Source organism: Pagrus major, chromosome 8 (assembly GCF_040436345.1).
Source record: "Pagrus major chromosome 8, Pma_NU_1.0".
Classification (NCBI taxonomy): Eukaryota; Metazoa; Chordata; class Actinopteri; order Spariformes; family Sparidae; genus Pagrus; species Pagrus major.
In genome coordinates, this window is record NC_133222.1 from 33,526,476 (window position 1) to 33,552,944 (window position 26,469).

Sequence of the window (26,469 nt, forward strand, 5' to 3'; positions counted from 1 at the left end):
TTAAACATCTTGTCAGTAGTCCCCCCCTTAATTCCATGACTTTGTGACATCACACTACCTCACCATGTCACATAGCTGCATATTTTAAGCCAAGGGTCTAGTTTGGCACGTGAGAATTAATTTGGCACAGCTGCTCTGTTGTTGTTGTTGTTGGCGGTGCTGGCTCAGGCACGTGTGAGCTGACCAATCAGAGGAGAGTGGGTATTTGGGAGCTAAAGGAGCTAAAGGAGCTAAAACAGAGTGTTTCAGACAGAGGGGGAATATAGTGCTGCAGCACTGGACGGTATGAGAAAACAGATGTGTTTTTTGTGCATTAAAGCATGTAAACCTATTCTAGTAGTAACCCAAAATATAATTATGAACCTGAAAATTAGCATAATATGTCTCCTTTAAAGTTATCATAATGAGATTATGTGAACAGCAGGTGCATATATCCTGGGATATAGTAGAAGGTTTGGGTACATAAAGCAGGGAGAAGGTTTTGAAGAATAGGGGTGAAGGGTCAGAGAGAAACACAGGTGGTTGGGGGAGAGTTGCAACAAAAACACAAAAGAAAGAGCGAGCTGGACTGGGGGGCAGCAAGGGGAGGGTCCCTAACCAGTAGGCTAAGCTGACATTTAGACACTGCTGCTTTAAATGTCATGGTGTCTTTCACTGCAGCTGCACCGACAGACTCAAACGCAGTTAGACAGTTAGCCAGGCAGACAGGAGGTAAGACTGTACAGATGGACGGATCAGACAAAGTCAAACAGAGGGAGATGACAGAGAGATGGGCAGCCAAGAACAACAGAGAGGACACAGAGAGAAAACAACTGACTGATACAGACAGACAGATACAGGTTGGGGCAACAATGTGAAGCCATTCAGATGGACAACGTCCCCACACAGACATGAGTTGGGATGAACAAGATCTCCTTACAGAAAGGACTGAGGAGGACGCCTTTAAACATGTCTATCAACTTACAGTGTGGTTGTCTAGTCTGGTATCTGTTACTATCACCCATATTAAGCAGCTATAATTGAGGCTCTGCCCTCCTGACACCTCCTGACACACCACAGAGATAAGCCAATGGCTAAATCACCCACTAATCTCCATGATGAGGGGAAATACCGTTTCATCGGCTTGCCTACCACATGTATGCAACATAGACCATCACGAGTCAACATCTCGAAACAAGCTTTCTGATTTATGCTAATGATGTCAAAGTTCTTTAGTCTGTAACATAAAAAGTATACTTTTTACAGCTCAGTTTTGAACTTTTGAACGGATGAATCAAAGAGGTCCAAGTGTCACAAATTCAAAATCCTCCAAAAAACTGAAATTCAAAGAGAGTTTTTGATGGGAGTGGAAGAACTCAGAGGAAGCAAAAGGCTCATTCAAAGACAATTGAAAACATCATCGGGCACAGAAATTGCCTACCAAATCCATGATAGGTAATAATATAGAAAAATTATCAGCAATTGTGTTTGGATGGTTTTGAAACTGTACCTAAGTCCAGAGCTTAATTTGTGCTGAGTCCTGCAAGAACAAAAACAAATCTGGGACCTCCCAGATTGTGACCGGCACCCATTTGATTGGATCTATCACCTCCTTTCAAAATCTGTAAATACATTTAATGTGTAAATATTTAATGTCTCTTTATATCCTATTATTTCCTCTTTTTATTTTCAATTTAAGTTACTCGTTAATCATTTGTTTGCCTATTTTGGATGCGTTTTAAAAGTGATCTAAAAAAGAGAGAGCATGTGAGTGTTATTGTCAGTGAGGGATTGAGCACGTCACGTGAGCGCTGGCACGTGATTTAATGCTTTTTGGCGTCGAATATTTTGGAATATGATAACTGTAAGCCCCAAAAGGAAGTGGGCATTTGTGTTGTGAGCAGGTTATGGCTAAATTAGGGGGCACATGAGCAGGTGCAAAGCTGTCCACAGTATGGAAATGGAGCTGAGAAGAATGATCGATAGACACACAGATGGATCGTGTCACTAGTTCTGTTTCTCAGCCTGCTGCTTTTTGTGGATGTAAACAGAACTTTCAGCCATAATTGCAGCAACTCTCTGTTCAGATGTGCACACTCACCATTTATGAATGTGTATAAGAACATGCAAATTAGAACTGTAACTGCGTATTTGAACACATTTGTATTGATTCCTCTTCATTAATCAATCATTAATCAAGCAACTTTAATATAGTATTGTGCAGTCATAAGTTTTATTAGATCAATTTTAAACTAATCTGTGTTTGTGCAATTAACACTGCTACAGTAACACCAACATACAAGTGAAAGAAATGAAAAACAAATGTAGCCATTGTAGCAGACCCATATGAGCAGGACTGTTGAGCCCAGGGGCAACTGTTCAGAAAATCTAAATTAGTTTTCCTTTGAGAAGTTACAAAGAACCATTTTAACAACTTGATGAGAAGCATGGGGATTTTATTGGTTCTGCTGAGTAAAATTCAGGGAAATACTTGAAGAAATACTGCTGTGTGAATGCATGATGGCTGAATTAAAGGAATAGAAACATTTGGGATATAGGCTTACTTGCTTTCTTTCCAAGTTAGATGACAATATCAATCGCACTCATATAACTATGAAACAAATATATAGCTCAAGCTTAGCTTGGTTTAGCATTAAGTCTAAGAACATGGAAGCATCGAAAGCAATTGATGATGATAATACTGTATCTTGTTTAATTTGTACAAAAACGTATTGTATAAAAACGACAATCTGTCATTTTACAGGGAGCTTTGGGCCATTTTGTGCTAGCAGCTGACAGGAACTCCAAAAAGTTGGTGCTCCCTGCCAAATGAGTTAAAACATGCTAATTACTGAGTTTAAGAATTACTTGGCAGATTTTGTTACTTTTGGACAGATCCAGGCTGGTCAATCCAAGTCTGTATGTTTGTTAAGTGAACTGTATACTGACCCAAGCTTTATATTTACCAAACAAATATGAGAGTGGTATCATTATCTCATCCAATTTCATTAACATTATACTCTTCTAACATTGTCATACTTGCATTGTTATTTTTGTTTAAACTAGATAGAGATATCATCTTTTTTAGTCAATGAATTCCTGGTTGTCAAAACCTGGCACTGTATTTGCCACAATGCCTGCGGTTCAACCGGAGATTTAGGTCTGTTAAGCTAGGAGTGGCTAATGTAGCCTTAAGCCCCTAGCCTCCAGTAGAGATGATATGCAGTATTACTACCCAAGACTGTGAACACACTCTGATATGTGACATTGGTGGAGTTACCCTTTAAAGACTTGCAGTGAACAACTGGAGGACAAAAAGGTGCACACAAAATTGTTACTCACTGTGTTCCTATGCCCCTTCAAGATGATGACTTACATTAATTACTAAAAAAAAATATATCTTAAAATTAGAAAGTTACCATGTAAACTGCAAAAATGGCGACCACAGAGGATAAACCACTGTTGATTAATATACTGCATCTTTATAATCATACACAGTATTGCTGAAATTGCAAGGCAACAACGCTCTTAAATAATTAAGGGAGATTTCATCTATGACACACATACACACTGATCTGTCTTCCAAACACCTCAGAAGTGTGAGTTTCTGAACATCTGACAAACAAGTGCCACTATATCTCTGTACTCTATGTGTGTGTCAGAGCATGTTTATGTCGTGTGAGTCTGTGTGTTTGTGGTCTGGAGGACAGCACGGTCCTGAGCAGTGTAATGTTTCAGATCAATCAGGCAGCCTGCCAGTCCTATATAAATACACCCAGCTCCTGTTTACATCGTTGACTTTCACACAGGGGGCTGGAGCACAGATCTACACACTGGATCGAGGACGAATAAATTGCTTTATTCTTACGTGTCTGATGTCCACATCAGCCAGCGTGTCCAACAAAATTACATACAGAGCCAAAAGATTGCATCAAATGCATAAATATAAAACTGCACCATGGCATGAAACAGAATCTTTCTTTGTAGCCTCTATATACACTTGCCTGGTTTTTAGTCTTTCCTCTCGTCTCTCACTCTGTCTTAATGACTTGCCAACTTCTTCTGAAATTCTTTCTTTTCTTCCATCTTCCCTTACACCAGAGAGGTGAAACGAGTACAAACTCTTAATTGGATGCTGCAGTCTCTGCGGAAAACAGTGAGCTGAGCTGATGCCAGGGTGATGCATGTTTCAGTTACATGAAAAATAAATCACTGAGAACCTGAAAAATAGAATTTGGGACTCCTGAAAGCAGAAATATAGAGGTATATCAGGAGTCTACTTTTCTAACGCGATGCACAAGTCATATGATACATATATACCTGTTTTGTGTCACAACAATAACATCTGTGTGCATTATATACTTAAAAGATCCACAATAAGCATTTGTGAGATGTTTTTTTAAAATAGGAGAGCAATTTAACTCAAGGAATGATCACTGTCTTCCTAGGAAGCTGAGACTATTATCTTTATTAACCTGGGAAAAGAGAGAAAGATCGAGTGCCAGAGCATTGAAGAAATGATGGTCACAAAAAAAGAGAGAGCACAGTTGAAAAAAGAAGAAGAATATTTAAGATTAGTGTTGTAGCAAGATTCATTTTAGGTGTATCTGTCTTGGATTCGTGTGTGTGTGTGTGTGTGTGTGTGTGTGTGTGTGTGTGTGTGTGTGTGTGTGTGTGTGTGTGTGTGTGTGTGTGTGTGTGTGTGTGTGTGTGTGTGTGTGTGTGTGGTTTTGAGCTGGCTGGCCTGCTGACGTGAGCTTTCATGCATGAGGACCTTTTCTCATTACCCACTCTCCAAGGCCTTCTGTCAGCAAAGACAGAGCACTATGTGTGTGTGTGTGTGTGTGTGTGTGTGTGTGTGTGCGCGCGCGCACGTGCGTGTATGCTTCAGTGTGTTCGTGTGCAATTTCCTGTAGCTTTGGCACAGTCTGCACAGTGACCTGAAACATAGTTTAATTTCACACCGAGCCAGACAGATGGACACAGAGACAGACATATGGGCAATTTAACCACCATAATATTCCATGATATCATTACGTGGCGTCCGTGTTAGAAGCCAAATAGCAGGTGTTTAGTGTGATGGCAGATGTCAGTAAGCAATCAATAATCACATTAAATGATTGGTGTTTGTGCTTCTCAACCAAAATGGCCTTTGACATGTGATAATCACAAGATATCACATAACAAGTGTAAGTCAAGTTTGTTTTGTGTGTCAAACACCTGTGAGGCCAGGCATTTTCCACTAACAGGAAGTGATACAGCAAGTGTGTACGTCAATCAAACTGCGGTTTTGGAAAGTTGCTTCCAATTCAGCTTCACGAAGAGACAGCAATTGTCTGAGAAGCTCCTCCATTTCCTTTGTGCATCTCACTGTAGGAGAATAGTGTCCATCAGCAGCATACTCAAAGACTGGCCATATTTAGTATGCATGCTGTCTAGTTTAAGTGAGCTTCATTTTGTCACATCCCCACAGAAAACACTCAACATTAAAAGGTGCAATATGTAAGAATTTTAGTTTAAAACAGTATTTAAAAAAAAAAACAACTAAAATTATCAACAGATTTTGAAGTTATGTCAAAGACTTCAGAATGTTACAGAGAAATCTACTGAAGTCAGGATGCTAATCAGCAAGCCCCGGGCCTCAAACCTCTTGAAAAGCTGTTTAGACACCAATAATACGGGGTATCGTTGGTATTCTGGCGAGCTGCACAGCTAACTGAACTAACAGGCTAAACAAAGCTGCAGCTGAGGATGTACAGACATCTACACACATTTAGCAGCACTTAGTAGTTAAATATTGCACCTTTAAAGCTACAGCGATTAACTGATTAAAATATTAGTTGTCAACTATTAAATGAATGGCAAACTATTTTGATAACCAATTCAATTTTATAAATACAGTAACCAATATAGTCTGGTTCTTTGACACCCGTGGATAAAGTCCCAGACTCCCTTATAAAATTGCTCATTTTTGTGAGTTGCAGACTTAGAAGAAACTATCAACTTTGTCAGATGTCTACAACATATTATTAACTATTTGGGCATTCTTGTTAATTCAGCAAATGTTTAACATGAAGTTAATTTTTTTTCTTTTTTTTTTAGTAAACAACATTGTGCGCGTTTGTCCCACTGATGTACAAGTTTATTTGCATATAGAGCAGGGAAGTGAGATCCATTAACAAGTGGTCACTCAAGACGCATGTCAATGCCAGGTGTGAACTGACTGGCTTAGAGCTGTTCACTTGTGATTCATGCACTCAGGATGGATGTTAATACCATGTCTGCATTCCCTCAAAGATGGTAAGTACTAATTATACATGAAAGAGCAGTATTCATCACTTCATTGGTCAAGGATAGTGTTGTTAAGCAAGGCTTATGGGTGAGGAGAGCCACCCTTACGAGCAGCCGACGTCAGTCAGTCTGGCCCATGTGGCTCCACTAGCCATTAGCCATTTTATCATGCACATCACATCCTTATAAGTTGATGAATGTGTTTTTTTAAGCTATTAAAAAGGTCAGAATAGTTTGTTTCAGTAATGCAATTGCTTTCATGGAGTGCACTGTGGGGGGAAATGTATCTAAGCAGATCTTAGCATCAGCATGCAAGCTAAACCAGCCACGCCGAATGGTCATGCTGTAGGCATTGTCAAAATATCCCTTGAGGACTGTATGTGTGATGTCACAGATTCAGAGTCTATTATGACTGTCAGTCCTTTGACAAGTAGTATTTTACAACAAAATGTCAACCCAATAAAGATGTAGGTAACAAAAGAAGAAGTTTCCTCAGTTCCCCTAAAATGTGGAAATAGTTCCTTCTGTGTGAAGGTGACTCTGAGGCTGCTGTCATCAGATGACAGACAGACAGATGGTTTGGGCTGTGACATTTTAGCTAATCTAAAGCCAAACAGTGTACATACTAAGTGAATTACAATACGCAGCAGTGCTGAGGGGCAGTATCTCTGACTACCATAAACACAAACTGCTAGATAAATGACAACAAGCAACAACCATACTCAAAGAAAAGACTTTGTAGTCCGTGGAAGACTTCTGCTGCATGTGCGTTAAACACACATTGTATCAAACACAAAACGCCTGCCTCTCTCCTTTCTGTCTCCCATTATCCCCCACACTCATATTTTTATCCTCACACCTACTCATGTGAACACACACAAACACAAAGCCTACAAACCACACTGTGCAATTAGGTCTTTATCTCTGTTCTGCATTGTTTCTACCACTGTCCGTCCTGACACAACACACACACACACACACACACACACACACACACACAAGATCCTGCGTGATTGTTTTTTTTATCACTATGCTGCACATCCACTCACTTTGTGGTCTTTGTCGACAGAGCTCTTAGTCGTGACAGAGTGCACACTGACCAACTCCTGTCATCGCTGCTGGACAGAGTTAGTGACAGGAGTTGCGTGTGTGTGTGTGTCACTATGTGTGTATGTGCATGCACTATGTGGCTGTGAGCGCTTAGGGGAGCGTTAGAGCAAGTGCAAAGAGTGAAGGAGAAAGAGGGGACAAAAATGTGATGGGTGTGAATGAGTATGAGAGAGAGCATGAAAGAAGAGGGAGATAATCAGGAAAAAGAAGCTATAAATAACCGGTGTCAGTAATAGAGTCCCCATCCTGACTGACACACACACACACACACACACACACACACACACACACACACACACACACACACACACACACACACACACACACACACACACACACACACACACACACACAGACAGTGTAGGCACCAGCTGCTCTGTCATTTGGCTCCACTAACTTGCCATCACACCTTGAGGTCACGCAGCAGCATCCTGAGCACACAGACTCTCACACACCTCCAAGCTCTGAGCTTTGCATCTGTTTTTTTTCCCTTAACACCCATTTGTTAGCCTAGCTAGTGGCCATGCTCCAGGGATGGTTATGATAGTTGGCTGGTCCACCACTTTGGTCCAGCCATAATATACAGTATGTCCCCTATCAGGTGGATTGTCATGCAATTTGGTACACATATTTATTGAGGATGTTTCCTCCTGACTTTGGTCATAAACGTTTTCTCTATCTCCATGTCTAATAGATGAAATGGTGCGAACTTTTGTACATTCTTGGTTCCCAAAGGACGTATCAACTTGACTTTGGAGATCTCCCTTTGCCTCTAGCACAACTACATTGTTTGAAATTTGTGATATTGAGTATAATATTTCATCCAATGTTGAATGGATTGCCATGAAATTTGATGTTATCAAATCAGGGTGAGTCATTTACAGGTTTCGTTCAGAAATATAAACCTCACAAATAGAATATTAAAGACGAGTTTGCAACTAAAGTCCGCCTCTAAAGACAGACTAGAGAGTAGATGAGTAGCCATTTGTTAGCGACAGCATTCATCAAGAAATTCACAAATAGGGATTTTACTGACATATATGTCAAAACACAAGATGTGAAAATCTCTTATGCTTGTGTAAACCAAAGACCTTATTTCAGGCATTTAACCAAAAGCCTTTTCAAAAAACCCATAGACTTTGAGATGAGGGAAGCCAGAGTGCAAAAATGCAAACTTATTTCTGGGTTTTAGGACTCATTCCTGCGGCACTCTTTACCTGGTAAACATAAACATGTTGGCACTGTCATGTGAGCATGATAGCATACTAATATTTGCATAAAGCTCAAAGCACTGCCGCTCTGTGTACGGTCTCACAGAGTCGCTAGTGTGGCTTGTTACCACTTAGCTACTACTTCAGTTTTTGTCCTGTTGTCATCACCTTTTGTCATTCTGTCCTGTTAATAAACCAAATCCATGGATTGGATACAGAAGAGGATATACCACAATCACAGTCGATATCCTGTTACTATATTCTGGACTTACTAACACTGGATCAATAATAACATGTGAAGCACTTAAAGGTTTAGTAACATTTTTTCAAACTAAAACTGATCCACCTCCACGTTTGTGACTAGTCACATTTTCGACTACAAGTTAAAAAGAAAGAAAAAGTTCATGTCTTTGGTCACTGTGCCCCTTCTTAAATGTCACCTACATCTCATCCACAGTCAGTCCAATGTGGAGAGCCACAATATTTCCACTGTGACGGGAAGATTAGTGGTTTCCACCCTTGTTCAGTTTTAGAGTCTAGCAGTGTATCCCGTGCTGGGGAGGAGCCCTGGCCCAGGTCTGGTCATGTGCTAATGGATAGTTCTTGTGCCAAGGGGACACAGTCTGCCTTGCACTAGTTCAGCCGGGATGTTAGTAGCTGCACACAAGCATATAAACACAGGCAGATAGGAGAGCAGAATAATTACAGTTCAGTATTACATCTGGGAAGACCTCATTAAATCTGTCTGCCATTATCTCTCTGCTTCACTGTCACATGTTATCTCTATCGGCCTCTCTCCTCTGCCAAGTCCTCTTTCATCCCTTATTCTTGTGCTCCCTCTCTCTCTCTGTGTGTCTGTATATTCTCTACTTAACATCATACTTGCTCCTTGTCAGTCTCTCCCACTCACTGCCATCTTCTCTTTCCCCATCTCACTCCTCATTCCTAATCATTTCTTCTTCTTTTCTACTCTTCTCCTCCTTCTTGCTTTCCTTTTCCATGTGCAATTAACTATTAATTAAAGAATGCAGTGTTGACACACCCTTTCTTCCTCCCCAGTGACTGATTTCAACAGGGAAACAAACACACACACACAAAAAAAACACACACACAACCCATCACACAGTTGCTCAACTGGCAAATACTGTGACAGTGGCAGAGAGTGCAGTGTCATAACCTTTACCTAATTAACAGTTAGAGAGCAACAGCTGCACAAAGAGACACACCCAAAAATCTTGCACCGAGGCCTTGTAATCAAGTTGTTTTCATTTGTGTTTTTCTATGAATATTTGTAGGCCTGTCACGATAATCAATAAATCAATTAATCATACGATAAATTAAAATGAGCTCGATAATTTTGCCGGCCTCGATAATTTCCATTTGCATGCTTGTTTGTTTTCCTTGTGTCTCTCACTAGAACCCTCTTGTCAGTCACTAGCCCCATTCACGCAGCCGTTTGCATGCGGGGATACTGCGCCAATTCTCCGCATCCGCCTTTGTGTGAACGTTTCAGATGCGGTGAGGGGTGAAATTTCGTTGCGCCTCCGGAGGTAGTATCAGAGGCGAACCGAGCCGGCGGCGCGGAGCGAGGGCGTGTTGATCTGATGGTGTTGGTGTCTGATAACTCACTAAAAATAAATGTCCCACAAAGCAACGTTACAGGACCAAACAACAGGAACGTAGTAACTGGTCGTGTCTTTGGCAACTTATGTGAGGAAAAAAATACAGCAGTTATTCGTGGAGAAGTGTCTGTCAGCCTGTCGGTCTGACCGACTCTTCGTCACATTTCTGCCCGAAAAACAGCGTCTGTCCCCGGCAAAAAACTTTAACTCACCAAGTGTTTGTCGCGCGACGGTCAGTTACTGTTGTCATGGTGACGGTCAGCCCTCCCGACAAGACTCAGTAAACTTCGTGAACCCCGAGAGTGAAATAGTCAGACAGCGTCCAGTTTACTGATGGCGATTATGTAATTATGTAAATTATAGAAAAACGTAACTTTGTCACTTTCCAGGATGTTTGGTGTGTCAGGATCTCAATTACAACACATTATAACAGCATCCATATGATTATAAACAGACAGCTGGTACATGTTTAGATTAACAGGAGGACACCGGGGAAACACCTTGAAAAAAAAACACATACGTCATCATCATCACGTGTACCGTCACGCCTCCGCATCACTACAGACAATGGTGCTAACATTGTTGCTGCAGTAAGGAACCGTGGCTGGCCATGGCTCAATTGCTTTGGCCACAGCCTCCATCTTTATTTATTTTGGATATTTAAAATGTCTTTTTCACATTCCAATGTTAAATATTCTTTAGAAATAAAGGTTTATTGATCTTTGAAAGGGTGTACTTGCATTATTATGCCATTATCATTATATTAGTTGAAAAATGGTCTCAAAGCGACAATATTATCGTTTATCGCAATAATTTCTAGGACAATTTATCGTCCAGCAAAATTTGTTATCGTGACAGGCCTAAATATTTGTATGCCAAAATACAGCTTTTCTTATTGGCTGGAAAACCAGACAGCAGCATTAGTTTGTACTTTTGAAACCACAGGGCTAAGCTGGCTTAACGTTCATCCCTATTTTGCAGATGCTCCCAATCGCAATTACTTTCTGATAACTGTTAAATTCATCACGCCTGATTTTATTCATCAAGATCCACGCATTATTCCCTGAGAAATTAACAAAAATGTCCAAAAAAAGCCCTATCTCGCAATGTTAAAGAAAGTGAGACAAAATTATTGGATCTGTCCCGATATCAATATTGCAATAATATTGTTGGAATGATGACTGGTAGTAGATTTTTTAACAATAATCATCTGTAATGGGGATATAATGGTTAAGTGGTTAAAGGCAAGCATTAGAACAAGTAGAACAGTCCTATAAGTTTAGAAAATTACATAATTTTACTGTAATGCAGCCTTTAAACCGGTAAAGGACAACACGTATGTCATATCGCCATATAATGATATCCAAAATCTTAAACGATATATAGTCTCATGTCACGATGACGATATATATCGTATATATTGACCAGCCCTACATCCATCCATCCAACCAACCAACAAACAAGCGGACACAGGTGTAAACATGACCTCTTTGGCAGGGGTAATAAAGAAAAGCCGACCATGAGCACCAACTTTTTCTTTTTGCTACCGTTTAGTACACTTGGGTAGTTTCCTTGGTCTGTTTTCTGAGGATTTGGTCAATTTATTTACATGTTGTACCGTGCACAGTTGATACTTGCTTTTTCTTACAATTTTCCAGTTAATCTAAGCCAATTGTTGAGCCAAGATCACTTGGTGTTTTATACTGGCCAGTACTGACGGACCATGGCATCTCTAAAATGTCCCTTGTGAAATGCAGAAAACCAAATAGCCATTAAAAACAAGTATAAACAATGTAGAGGAGTTATTTTAGCATTACAGATAGGTAAACATGCATAAAGTGATTGATCTTCAACCCAGTCGTCAGTACAAATGTGCAAAGTGGTTGTTCCAGGAGCAGTTGATAACATCAATATTACGGCCAGTAGTCGTCAACATGTGCTCAGTTACAGACAATTTAAGTCACTGGTAAAGTGATGGAGCCTCCAGAAAGATTGGTAGAAGAGATGACAGACAGGCAGAGAGACAGACAGGGAGAAGTAGGGCCACAGGTCTAATCAGGTTGTCCTAGATACAAGGTTGAAATGTAATTATTCAGTTTTCCTGTCTTCCCCTGTGTCAATATTAATTACTTACTGTACTTTGAGGGATTCAAACCAAGGAAAGCCCACTTATTCAGTGGAAAGGGTGGGGCCTTCCTGAATCTGTAATCCTCTTTTAAAATTAAATTAATTTGAACCAATAACTGATTCATTCAAACTTGTTATTGGCCATGCTAGCTGCTCTAGGGATGGCAATGTCAGCCTGTTCATCCCAGAACCACACACATGGTTGTAGACCACACCTATTTAACTTTATTTATTTATTTTTTTTGAGTGGCCAGATTTAAAAAAAAAAGTGAAGTGCAAAGGGGCCGCACTTTTACATTCCATATGTCTAACCTGCAATGCCCAGAATTTGAATGTGTTAAAACAATGTACCTTTATTTCTCGTATTTGTATATTACTTTTTACAACTGAAAGTACAAGAAAAATACAATGCCTCTTTTTAATCTTGGAAGGCGGTTGTCAGTTTGATTCTTGTCATTCCCTCTGCTCAAAACAGCCTGGATTAAAAGTTTTTAATGAAATAAGAGTATTTTTGTGTTTAACAACAGACAACTAATGAATAGGCTAATTCATTTCCAAGAATATGATCAAAAAGCCAGAATGAGGTTATTACAAAAGGGACACATTTGGCCCATGGGCCACCAGTTGAATAAGTCTGTTCTAGACACTTGTGAATTGTGAATTCTATCAATGCTAAGAAGGGTTTTTTTTCCGGATATACACAAAGAAAAAAAATATCTGTATGATGTAATGTGAAGCAATGCAACAACAGCCCGAGTAACTTTCTGTTCAACTACAACTTAAGCTGCTGGTGTTTTTATCTCAGTTCTGAGGGTGTACTTTGTGATGACGTATCACACGGCATGATGCTAAAAAGTGTTTCTTTCTGACATTTTGTACACATGATTTACAAAGTCTATATGGAGGGAAACCCCTATAATATAATGCAATCCACTACATCAGAAACACAGCACCAAGATGCATTATCAATCAAATTGAATCAACAGCTGTCCAACAAGGCATCAAAAAACAATTTAAAGTGTAGAGTAGTATTTAATAAAGAGCTTCTGGATCTATTCAGTTTCTATTTCCTGAGATATTTGTCCTCACTGTTGTCAATAGCAACACAGAAATAAAAACATGCATTCAAACATACACTCTTCCAGCTACAAACCCAGCCACAGTGACCATCAGCTGACTTTCTATCAGCTGAGTGCAGTCACTGTAACAAGACTCCTTTGTCTCGCAGTGTGCTCAACTGATGTGAAATCTGCCAAATATGTCTAACACAAAAAACCACACTCACACAACTACATCAATATATGCACAAAAACAAAAGTACAGACCCTCAACCGTGCATAAGTGTGCAAGCGTGCACACACAAGCAATTTCCTGTGACAAAAAGAGCTTTGTTTTATATAAGGAGCCCTGATTAGCGCGGACCACACACACAGGCACACTGACCTGGTCTCATAACTGTGCAGACAGAGAGAAAGAGATGGCTTAGAGCAAAAACACCCTTTAATATAATATAATCAAAAAGAGAACAGCACGGGAAGGAAAGAGAGAAACAGGAAAAATTAGCTCTATACTCAATGCGATTGATGTTTTACCACCACTAACTAAACTACTAATGTGTTCTGACAGGAGACATAGTGTATGATTATTGGCAGGTTGACTGAAACCCCTCCACACCTGAGAAATTTGGAAAACTGTAGATTTGCAGAGCTGTGACTACATGAGGGTCTCCAGAGCCTTCGTTATTTTCAGAGTGGGAGGGTGAGAGTGAGGTTTTTGTAGGATTGATATAGTCACAAGGATCAGCTGATGTGATACCGATCATTACATGGTTCCTGTTCTACACCTGGTAGGAGCAACAACGTTTGACTCTTTGTTTAAGTGTAATGTACATTGGCAACTCAAGAGGACTGGCTGGCTATCTATCTGGAAGCAAGAAGGACAGAGTGAGAGAGGGATCGGCACTGATTTGAATTCTCAGTTGTGCTCGTTTGACAAGACACTACTAGTGATTCCACATATTTGATCGGTCCCTACTGTATATAGCTAATTAGCGAACTGGCTAACAAGCCGTCTGGAGAGATCAGTATGATGTCAGGCTTTCGGTTTCTGTCACAACTGTAATATACTAATGGTAATTAACTGCAGTAATGTACAGCCTCCAGGCCTATTTACACACAACAGAGTCTATAGTGTGTAAAAATGTACCTCCTTGTTATATCAGCTACAACAAAGTTTTAACAAAGGTTTTAAAAAACTTTTTAGGCTTTTATTTTAGCCCTTAGTCAATAGAACAATTGAAGCTTGGGGCAGGAAAACAGGAAAGACAGGGGGGAAGACAAGCAGCAAAGGGCAAGATACCCAAATTTAACAAACTTTTAGCATGGTCTTAGTAGTAACTTTCTCACAAACAACAGATCCTCCACATCTATTATATCTCTAAATGTTGTGTTTGTGTCATGATCGTTACATGGCACTGATGACCTTTTACACTTTCACTACACTTACTCTACAACATTTAAACACATTTAAATGTATGGCTATCCCCTAACATCCAACTAGACTGTTAGTCGATGATAACTGTCTCCTTTTGGGAGTTGCATCTTCTATTTTGGGACGTGATGAAAGTAGGGCTACTAATTGTAGCCACCAGTTAGATCAGTAAGCCATGCAGCTTTCCGGGGGTATTGCTGGTGTTTACAACACCAGCACGGGGGCTTTGGACCTCTGGGAAGAGCAGGCAGCGAACCAAGTCCAGCAGCAACCGACAGATAACAGTTTAACGACGGGGAATATATGTAGTAATGATGTGATTTGTAGTGGCTCCAACTAGGACTTTTGACTCCTTGGACAATGAAAGTAGGGACACGAGGGGTGAAGCAAAAGAGGAGTGAGTTGGAACCTAGTTATTCCTGTGTTTTGAACAACAAGACCTGTGTGATATATTAACGTTTCTGTTTTGTCTTCCAACACATTCAGAATAATTAACGTAAATTGAAAAACAGTGTGCACATGTGTATCATGTGGAGAGACTGCCAGCAGTGAGGTGAGTTCAAGAAAATTGACAAAATGAGAGGAAAGAGAGAAAGAGAGTGGGGAGAATGTGTGTGTCTGAGCATGTATGTTTTGATAAGGTTTGTTTGCCTGCCTATTTACAAAATGCAAATAGGATTTAAATGTTAACCGCACACAGTGTAATCAAAGCCTGGTCGGACGTGCCAGCGAGCACATGTGCACACGCAAACACAGCTATCATGAAATGTTGCCTCTCTGTTATTTCACAGCTCACTGAGGCAGCCAATCAAATCATTCTGGTGATGAGCACGCCCACAGCTATATTTAACCAATGAAGGGTGACTATGTGGCTGACGGGCTGTCTTAGATGACCAGTTACAGACTGTCTCTGAATGCAGGACTTGAGTGTGGTGCCAACATGTCCTCCTCCCTCCCTCCTTCCCCTCTCTCTTTCTTTTTTTTCCTCTCTCTACTTTCTCTCCTCGTGTCTAACCACACCTGGAAAAGGAGGCTAATAATTATCTGAGGGAACAGAGTCCAGGAGGAGTACCCTTTGCACTCTCTCCTTGACAACCCTGTCCTCGTCTCTCCCTTTGTCACTTCCTCTAGCTTGCTTAATAAGTGAGAATGTGTTCTTTCACTTTCCACTCCCTCTCCCTCTCTCCTCTTGCTCAAAATGGCTTCGCTTCTCTCCTCTTACCTCCTCTACATCATTCACACTCATCCTCCCTTTAGCCTCTTCTCTTCTCACCACTCCTGTTTCTTTTCACACTCCCTCATCAATTGAATTTTCCTCCCTGGTTGCTTTTGCTAGGTGTCCATGTGTAACTCTACTCTTTTTTTTTCTCTTCTCCCTGAGTCGTCTCACTTCTCTCTTCATCTCTCACTTCATTCTACATCACTCCTCTACTTCGACCACTTTATCGAGTCCGGTCCTGTCTATACGCTCTTGCAGAGTGCTCCTTTCCTCCTTCACTCCTTTCTTTCTACCCACTAGGCATTGCTTTCCTTCATTAAAACTCCCTCTCTGTGTCCCTCCGTCTACAACCCCCCTCTCAACCTCTCCCCCTCTGCCACTCTGCACAAAACACCACCTTTTTTTCCTCCATCTTCTTCCCCTTCCCCCTTTTATTCTCCTCTTCTGAGGCTTAAACCTAATTATCTCCTGTGCTAGAGAAACCACACACACACACACACACGGTGGGAACGGCCTGTGGGAAGCAGTGCAGCCGTGAGGGACGGACAGCGTTTGTTCTCCCTTCAGCCAGTCGCCTCCGATCATGTCAGCGTGGCACAAACACACACATACATTGTAAAAGAGAAAGGCAGAGATGAAGAAAAGGAGAAAGACAGAGAGAGAAGCTCTGTATATTCTACATACAGCGACCGAACGAGTGAATGGGTTTGAAGTTTCTTTGCTCAAATCCTCATGACACATAATAGGACACGTTTTTTCAGTGCAACTACACTCAAATCTAAATAATTTGACAAAAATATATCAGTGGATACAGGGTCGATTAATTTTCTGTGTATATTCATTGACTTGGAGGGCTGCCTTTAATAGATTTTGGGCCTCTCAGCTTACAAGATCCTTCCAAAACCCTGTTGGTAGAGTCAGTCTAAACAAACATGCATTTGCAAAAGCTGTCATATTATAATTTCTAGTAAACGCTCAATGGAAAATACTACAGACAACTGACGAAGACAGATTAATCATATCATAAAACCAGTAACCAAGAAGCAAAACAAAAGGCAAGAAACAAATGTGATTTGATTTTAGATTTGAGGTAGACAACTATTTGAAACATCTTTCTTTTCTCCAATGCAATTAAACAAATAAAAAATACAAATCTGTTTTCATCTGCAGGTTATTTTAAATAATACTGACCACAGCTACTTTTAGCAGGCTGTTTCAACATTGTTTTATGAGCTCTAATGCACAAATGAGGAATGCTTGTGTGTATCTTTGGTCCTGACACAGTCCTGACAGCGTCTATAAACAAGGATGATGAAATAGTGAAACTATAACATTGGCTATAAATTATGTCTGTTATCAAACTAAAATCAGCATTGTCCTGTGAGCAATAGAGGCCACCGCTATTGCTGCTGTCTAGCGCCTGCAAACTGCATTTATCCAATCATGTCTTATGGTCACAGTTTATATAGTTTTATATGGGTTGTAGAGTGTTAATGATTGCAAGAGATATTACCTGGAGATTCAATCAGGTATGAAAAGATGTCATGGTACAACTCATCTGGCTATCAAGAGGCCTAGACAGAAAGACTATCAATTGATTTTAAAGCTTAACTTGTTCCATTAATTAGGGGACTAAAAAGAGACAGATTACAGCAAGAATTGTCAAATTTAAAGCAGAGGCCCAGATATCCTGACGTTTTAAGCCTAGTACGGATAAAACTCCCAAAAAAGCTGCATCCTACATTTCCCAAAGGGCAACTTGATAGCATTTTTCATGATACTTTCCCCAACTGAACAGCCGAACACCCATGTCTTTCAAACATAATGCCCCAGTTTTTTCCTATTATAAATTTGTAATCTCCAAGCTCAAGTCGAGATAAGCCTGACGACATTATTAGGGTTATTTTTTCAAACTCTTGAGAACTCCTTCCAGAGCTAAGAGCTAATAACTGCTTTTGCAGCCTTAGTAGTACTAACCATGACAAGTATGCTGCTGAACTTGATGTGTTTACACAAAGAAAATAACCAATTAATTATATGTGAAACAAAATGACAATAATCCATACACTAATATCAACACAAAGAAAGCCACACCATATTTTCAGTTAGTTCAAGTTATCCATTTTTTCATTATTTCAATTTAACATGGTTTATACGAAGACTCTGGGCTTGAATGATTATTGATGATTAGTCTTTGGCTAAATATCTTCAGTTCAATGAAGTGCATATATATATATACACAGTGTATAGTTATGACATTTGTTTAGTTGTAAGCTTTTAGATTATGGAGTATAACTCACTTTGGTTTTCTTTCCCCAACTCACACAAACAGTATATTTTATCTTCTTGTTAAGCTATTTTCAGTGTCCCAATTGAATTCTTGGAAAAAAAACCTCTGTTGCGCCTTTGTAATCTGTATACCAAAGTGGCAATAAATTAAATAACTAGCTAACTAAATTACTTATAATTTAGCTAACTAACGGAAAGATGTGAGCAATTTCAGTTTCCAGATTTAAATGGAATTTTTGACTCTTATTTTTGACTAGACTCTCAGCGAGGAAGTGCATAGCTAAAGGCAGCACACCTCGAAAACTACCTAGGCTATGTTACGTTAGCTATCGAGTTCAACACAGGCTACTTATTTCAAAAAGGGAATGAGTAAGCCATGAAAAAAAACATTTCATTCTTTATATAGTAAAACTACTGAGTTGATGTTTGAAAATATATAATACTCTGTCTTTGTCTTTGTTCACTTGCTTGTTTAGTCACAAATCAAGCAAGCTTTCACGTGCTAATGAGCTAATGAGCTATAAAACAAATGATGTCTTCTGGGCATGTCTACCAGGAGTCATTCATGTCTTTGCTGGTCAAATTACACCAATCTCTGGAGTTTGCCCTTACAGAGCTACTCCTTCAAGCAAAGCCTTTAAGGGCAGAGAGCAAACAACTCACACATTATTAGACGAGTACAAAGGGGAAGTGGTCGCACTGGCAACCACTTCCTCTCTAATCTTTTCCTCTACTTTTCAGTGACTGTGCCAGGCAGAGCTTCCTTGCGTCTATCTATATATGAAAATAACACTACATTATATGATTCATTGTCAGTTTGACAGCTGGGCAGTGAGATAACCTTTGCACACGTCTAAACACACACACACACACACACACACACACACACACACACACACACACACACACACACACACACCATAAACAGATGGTGTCACACACAGACAGCTCTATGCATGAGATAGATACATGTTGTTCACACATGACCGAGTCCCTTGGTTTGCCGGCCCAAATACTACACTCACTGATAAGTATCTTGTGCAAACAAACGTTCACATTTTTCCTGCAAAACATTTATCCTTTAGATTCTCCATTTCTGCACAGTCATGTGTCTTCTTCTACGCTTTGTCATCCCTTCCCCTTTCTTGTCTTACAGAAGTAGTTCTACATTAGACTATGCTGTGGCTTAACACCTTGAGAACTCAATCATCCATGTACAACTGTAATCCACTCTCAGTCCTGTGTCTAACCCTCGCTCTCTCTCGCACACACAGCAAACCACTCGGTGGTTTCATCATCTCAGAAACTAACAATCGGTGTTTCCAAAAAAAAAAAAAAGTTTGAGGAGACACAACATGTACTGTCCAGTAAATGATTTTAGCCACAGCGCATTTCAAAAATAATTTCCTTAATTCAAGTCGAGTCAGATGTATTTAAATAGCCCAGAATCACATGCTCCACCTTCTCAGGGGGGCTCTACAATCTTTACAGTCCCTTTCCTAAAAGGAGCCTATAGAACAGATTCAAAACTTAAGGTGAGCACAGTTGCAGTAATTTTCCACTGGACTGTACAGAGTGTTAACAGACTCCTTACTTCCACTCACTGAGATGCCATACACAGCTGTGGCACAGCTCCATATACACACCATAAAATCTAAATCTAAATCTAATCCACTCATCTCTGTCTCTCTCTCTGAAGAACGCTCTCACACACACACACACACACACAATTGGTCACTTGAGCACGCCCCAGATGTTCAAAGCACTGTGAAAGTAAATGCAGTAAGGGCTTTCCACTCCTCTGATGCGGTTCCGGAAATAGCAGAGCGTCTCTGAACAGGAAAGTAAAGGCTTCCCTGGCAGGGCGCTGTCCACCACTTGAACAGCAGCTGCCCTCTCTTTAATATCAGATGTCCTTTGTAAAGACTACACTAGTATATTGTTAAAACTCTAAATTTGCCCCTCCTGCAGTCACAGTATATGGCACTCTATAAACGTCTGCCTGGTGTAAGGCTTCTGACATGGCCACAACAAGTCATTCATGGTCAATACACTTCATCAAGTAGAGATTTTGTGTTGGGGCACATTGTCTCACATTACCCTTGATCCAGGATAAGTAGGCCCGTGAGAAGCATGCAGAGTTTATTAAATAAAACCTTGCAACTATTAAAAGACAGTGTTGTCTGCCAGATGCAGTTCAATCAACTCATTAATATGCATAAGCAAGAAGAGCTTGGAGACTATAATCAGACAACAGAAACGTGGAGGTGGCACGGCTGGAATGACTGAAAGAAGTGAGCGTGGCATTAACCAGCTGAAAGGAAAGTAGCCCTCTCTGTACAATTAATTTAATAGAAGTGAACTTATACACCACATTATGTGCGTATTTCATGTCACAATGTGTGAAAAGTAAAACAGAAAGCAGCAATAACCTTATGGTTCACCTCCCATAATATCTGTAATATTAGCCTAATAGGCTCACACCTATGTGGACTAACACAGCCGTCCATTAACATTTATTTGCATCACTCTCTGTCACATAAATGTCTGATTTACAACAGTCCAGTGCATTCAGTGTATTCAGTTGCTCAAAAGGTTATGGCCTGCTATATATATTTAATGAACCCACTGGGAGTGTTGGTCAGTGAGTGTGCACAATGTTCTGTGCTGCTGGAGTGACCATTAACAGCTGAGAAACAGGCTCATCTGGATCCACTGAGTCATGTCCTTATGTGATATGTCACTATATGTCCACAACCAAAGCCTATTATCAGCTAAAATTCACTCTGCTGTCTGTAAAATGATGCAGCAGAAGAGATTGAGGAGAAACCATATGTCACGACAGGATTACTGATAATATGACGGGAGGGGGGGGGCATGTACCAGCTGATGTGCAGCTGACCTTAGAGAAATCCTGTAGATATATGATAGGATTATTGCAGTGATATAGTAAATACTAAAATACTATTAAAGTATTATACATTTACAAGGAACCCTGCACTGAGCACCATAGATAAGTCCCTATAGGAGTATTATAATGACACCATATAAGAGGGCAAAAAAACAGACAGCTTTAGTTAAGTCACTAAACTCGGTGATAAATACCACAGGTAGACAATTAGTCCCTACAGGAGTACTGGGTGGCATTTTAGCTGGGTTATATTGGACTGGTTAGTAAGTAAGCATTGACACAGCTAACAGGCCACGTGGTATTTACATGAAAATATTACAGGCTGATGGTGCCATAACAAAAACTGTCTCTTTCAGATTTTGGGATAATTTCCTAAAGCCCACGGTTACGTTATGTCTTGTTTTGTTTGACCAACAATCCAAAACCCAAAGTTATTCATTTTCCAACTATGTAAAATTGAGAAAATCCTCACAAATGAGAAGCTGAAACCAATAAATCTTCTAAATCACCCTAAATAATTAATCAATTACAAAAACAGTTGCAGATACATTTCCTACCGATCAACTTATCGATTAAATTGTTTCAGCTCGAAAAAATATAGTTCTATTAAGTTATACGGCAGCAACATAGAAGTGGGATTAGGTCACAAACACTTATTGTTTGAAGGATAATTTCACCCAAAAATGAAAATTCAGTCATTATCTGTTCACCCCCATGCAGATGGAAAGTCGGGTGAAGTTTCATAGTCCACAAATCATTTCTGGAGCTTCACAGCATTATACTAAACAACTAAAGTAGATGGGTTACAAAATTAAAATGGCTCCATATAGCTCTGGCATAATCCAAGTTTCTGGAAGCCCTGAGATCCCAAATTGATTTGAAAAGACGTTATGTACACCCTTGTCAAGCAGTCAAACTCTAGCACCCACTTCAGACAGGGAGCCACTAATAATTTTATCTTAGCAGCTACTGTGAAGACTTCGGCTTTAAAAAAGGTGTGAATTACGAGACTTGGATTGTGCCAGAAGAGCTAAAACAAGTCCTCATCTACTACATCTACTACACTTGTTTCACTGTTTTGCTGTGAAGCTCCAGAAATGTGGACCACGAAACTTCACTCGACTTTCCATCGGCATGGGCGTGAGTAGATAATGACTAAACTTTCATTTTTGGGTGAAGTTACACTTTAAGTCCTTCGGAGAGTAGTAGTGACTCATGTGGGAATATCATCACACATTTTTGTTAAGGTAGGTGGAAAATATTGAATAATTCCATGCGGTCTACACAAACTAACCCCTCCACATAGTATTACTGTCGCTTTTCATCAAAAAAGCAGAGTATATGCCATATCAGCAGGGTCAAAGTGGACAACGCACAATGCACAAGGGCGTGATCTGATGTTCCCTCTTCCCCTGAGATCACAAAATCATTGACAAAGAGGTGAGAAGCAGAGTAGATCTGAGGTTGTACCCTTAGGCAGTATCTATCAATGAAATACTGCCCTCCTATAATAACACTAAAACCAATAACGTGCGAGTACAACTAAAAGGTCATCTTAAATTAGGATTACTATCAATTTTAACTAGGTCTGGTGACACGGCCACACCTCAAATCTGAAACGTTTAACTAAAGCAGGAATAGCAGCTTTTTTATTGGACTAAAGTGAAGATGGCAGTGACATCACACATTTTATAAAAACATATATCATATAAAACAGCACCCTTTTTATAAAATGTCCATGCATACACAGCAGTAAATCACTGCACCTGCATACTTTTCTTCCCACACCCAGTTTCTTCCATCTCTCCACCCACACAGAGCAGCGTCAGTGATAGAAATGGTTGAAATACTAACGCTTGGGCAGATGTTTGACAAGGCCAGTTAGGGTTGAGGTAAGGGGTAGTATAGGGTCAACAGTCAGGTTTTTCCAAGAAAAAAACATGACAAAGGCAAGGTGATATCAAGCTACAGCTATAGACTCATTCTGAGATCAGGCTGTACATCTACTGTATATATGTGTGTGTGTGTGTGTGTGTGTGTGTGTGTGTGTGTGTGTGCCTTACGTGTGAGCGGGAGACAGGAAAAAAGAGTGAGAGAGGGACACACATATGCACTATAGGGTTATTAGACCGTGCTTATTGGAGACTTACTTCATCTGTTTGACGATGGTGCTTTTCCCTGACTCTCCAGCCCCTGAGGGATAAGAGACAAGAAGACAATGTAAACAGGGTGTATGTGTGAGTGTGTGAGTGAGTGTGAGTGAGACAGAGAGAGAGAGAGGAGGAGGAGGAGGAGGAGGAGGAGGAGGAGGAGGAGGAGGAGGAGGTGGGAGAAAGAAAGAAAGAAAGAAAGAATCAGCCTCTTTAAAACCTAAGTGAACAGCAGCAGCAGCAGCAGCAGGGTGGAGATACAAAGATGGGGAAAGTGGCTGCACCCTTTCTTCCTCAGCATTCCCTCCATCTATTCTCTCCCTCCCTCATCTGTTCGCTTGCAGTCAGACAGATTAAATACTTACAGGCTACTTTCTTTCCCACAAAGAGTCAATGAATCAATCTCCCAGCCCAAACCAATGAACCAACACAGCCTGTGCTGCCTGGCCCTCCATTGCTGCATACTGCCATTTTTTTTCCCTGACATCCATCTGCAGTTATCATCTCTGAATCCCACCTTTTACCTACAAACTGACTGATTCTGCACATTTAATAGGCTGTAAAACATTTTACCCACCTGTCACACCTTTAAAAGGATATAATCCTATTGTAGCAGGTGGCCACAAAGTGATGTAATAAAAAGGGCAGGGTGTGTTTAGGGAGAAAAATCAAGCACATCAACGCCTTTTTACTCAAGAATAAATGGATTTTCTTTCACATTGTTAGTTTCATGGCTTGGGTTAGACGTCACGACTTTCATTTATTTCCACCATCATCTTCACTGATGATCATCTTTAACCAAACACACACACACACACACACACACACACACACACACCACACCTAACACCCCCCTCCCCATGTCTCGAGGCTCACAGGCCCTACGGTGGGGACTTCTCTTACCGAGCAGCAGCAGTTTCACATCTTTGGCCGCGGTCAGACCGTCCTCCTTGAGGTTTTTCTCGATGGCTTTGCTCCGGTCCAGAGCCGCCCTCTCCTCTGCGCTCAGAGTACATCCCATGGTTAGAGAACACAGCTTGAACGCGTTACCGATACCGGGATCCACGGCAGAAAATGCAAGGGAACGCTGGATTCAATGAAACTTGGTGCGTGGAAACAACGCAGGGTGCAACTCCCTTTTTTTCCCCCTCTCTTGGTTAATTTCCTCCTTTTCTGTGCGGTGCCTTCGGTCCCTCTATGATCCCTCTTGTGTCTTTCTTTCGCTCTCTGGGCAGCTCCTTCTCTCTCGCTCTCAAGCCGGGGACACGGTACCGTTAAAGCATTTAAAATCAAGGATCCGCTCTGTTTGATCCACAGCGCAGAAACAACACGATGAAGCCACCGCAGTTGTTTGTTTCTCAAGCGTGGTCTCGGTGGTCTGTCCTTAAGTCCGTCCGTCCGTGCTCCGTCTGTCTTCTGTTTTTCTGTCGGTAAATCACGGTAACGGTTCTCCTCTTCACCGGTCGTCGATAGTCAGTGTTACTGGGCGGCGGCGGTGAGCATCGTTTGATCCCAGCACGGCTTTCTCTCAGCGGCTGACAGCGGACCTTCCTCGGTGTGGCTCCTCCGGGCGGCGGGGACTCGCTCTGTAATATCACTGCCTCCCGGTAGCTCCGGTGGGGGACTCGGTCCTTCGTTAGTTCATTCGTTCAATTGCAGGTTGGTGACGTCAGAAGAGTGAAAAAAAGGGAGAGGGAGAGCGTCCATGCTCCCAATGGCGCAGCCTGGTGGCACACTGTTATATAGGACCCTAAAAGGCTTTTTTAAGCCCAACACGAGGCTTAATGTAGAAAGAAATATTGCAAAAATAATTAAGTTGGGGTCAAGAGCCACAAAAACTACATTTGTAGTCACTGGCTAACACATTTCTCAAGCGCGTGCGTGATTTTTCTGTCAGCGCATGAATATTACCAACTTTGAAATGTTATGCGGTCGCAGGTGTGTAGCCAATCAGAGCTGAAGAAAACATCCCGAAAGGCATCGTTAGCTATCTAAGTAGCAAGTCTGATATCTTACAGTCATTTTCTGAAGTAACATCCATAAATGTTGAGTTTTATAAAACTTTAATTGTATAAATATTAGTTTTATCCACAAACAAAAATGTTAAGAGCTTGAGAGTTTATCGCGGACCTTAGAAATAGTTTTTACAATAGAGAGCCGAAGTCACGCCCCTTCCGGTTTGACCCACGGGACCTACTGTATTTCAGAAAAACTTTGCATGGTAGTGAATGGAGGGAGTCAAAGTGTTTTTCGATCTCGTTTGAATTGTGCCATGAATTTCATCTCTAATGATTGTCAATTTAAAAGATGTTTTTAAATGGAGAGTGTTGCAGTTTGTCATAACACTAATCAAGTATACGAGTATGAATGTACTGTATTAGAAAAGGCTACACAACAGTTGGGTAAGTGACGTCTTATTTAACACTCAATAAAACCTGTAACCAAAACCTCGTAGAGCTGGTCCCATATATTAGCTAGCTCACAAAACTGACTAACTCTACCATTACATCACTGCAGCTGTCAATATGGCCAGACTTTTATAATACTTTTTCTGTGCCGAGGTCATGGCCATGTTGGTGTTGGTGACGCACAGTATATAGATTGTTTGAGTGAAATGTCTCCTGCATTACCTGAAAATTGAGTTCATGGGCCAGGGTGCCAGTAGCCATGACAGACTTTCAGTCAGACAAAGCTAATTGTACGAGCTCAACTGGACTGCTGCGCACATAAATGCCTCCAAGTTACAGTAAAATAAACTACATAAAACAAAACCTCTCCAGCTGTGTCAGTCACAACAATAAATTGCACATAAGATATATTGCACCCACCCCATAATAAATAAAAAAAAGAATCCCATGAGACCATTGCACAATCCCTTCAGCCTCAAGCAGCTTTGTTTAAAAGTTTGATTGAGGTAGGCACAAATGAATTTTTAAAACGATTGAGTTTACAGTGGGGGACTCTGTATCATCTGCCACTGGGCAAGAGATCATATTCTGTGTGGAGGATATATGATGGCTTGGCCAATATCCTCTGAGCTTGCCTGAGAACAGACTGTTCCTATATGGAC

At 40.7% G+C, this 26,469-nt stretch overlaps 1 protein-coding gene across 2 annotated transcripts in view; it reads right to left on the reverse strand.

The window, feature by feature from the left end:
- Window positions 1–25,067, reverse strand: part of gnao1a (guanine nucleotide binding protein (G protein), alpha activating activity polypeptide O, a) — a 107,177-nt gene extending 82,110 nt beyond the window's left edge. The window contains exons 1-2 of one of the 2 annotated variants that reach the window (XM_073472366.1): window positions 24,303–24,506; window positions 23,400–23,442 (exon numbers count right to left, since the gene is read on the reverse strand). In XM_073472366.1, the coding sequence (XP_073328467.1) occupies window positions 23,400–23,442; window positions 24,303–24,420 (161 nt within the window). In that variant the 5' untranslated portion in view covers window positions 24,421–24,506. Of the gene's footprint in view, window positions 1–23,399; window positions 23,443–24,302 lie in introns of both variants that reach the window. The other variant, XM_073472365.1, reaches the window with a different exon arrangement.
- Between the last annotated feature and the right edge of the window lie 1,402 nt (window positions 25,068–26,469).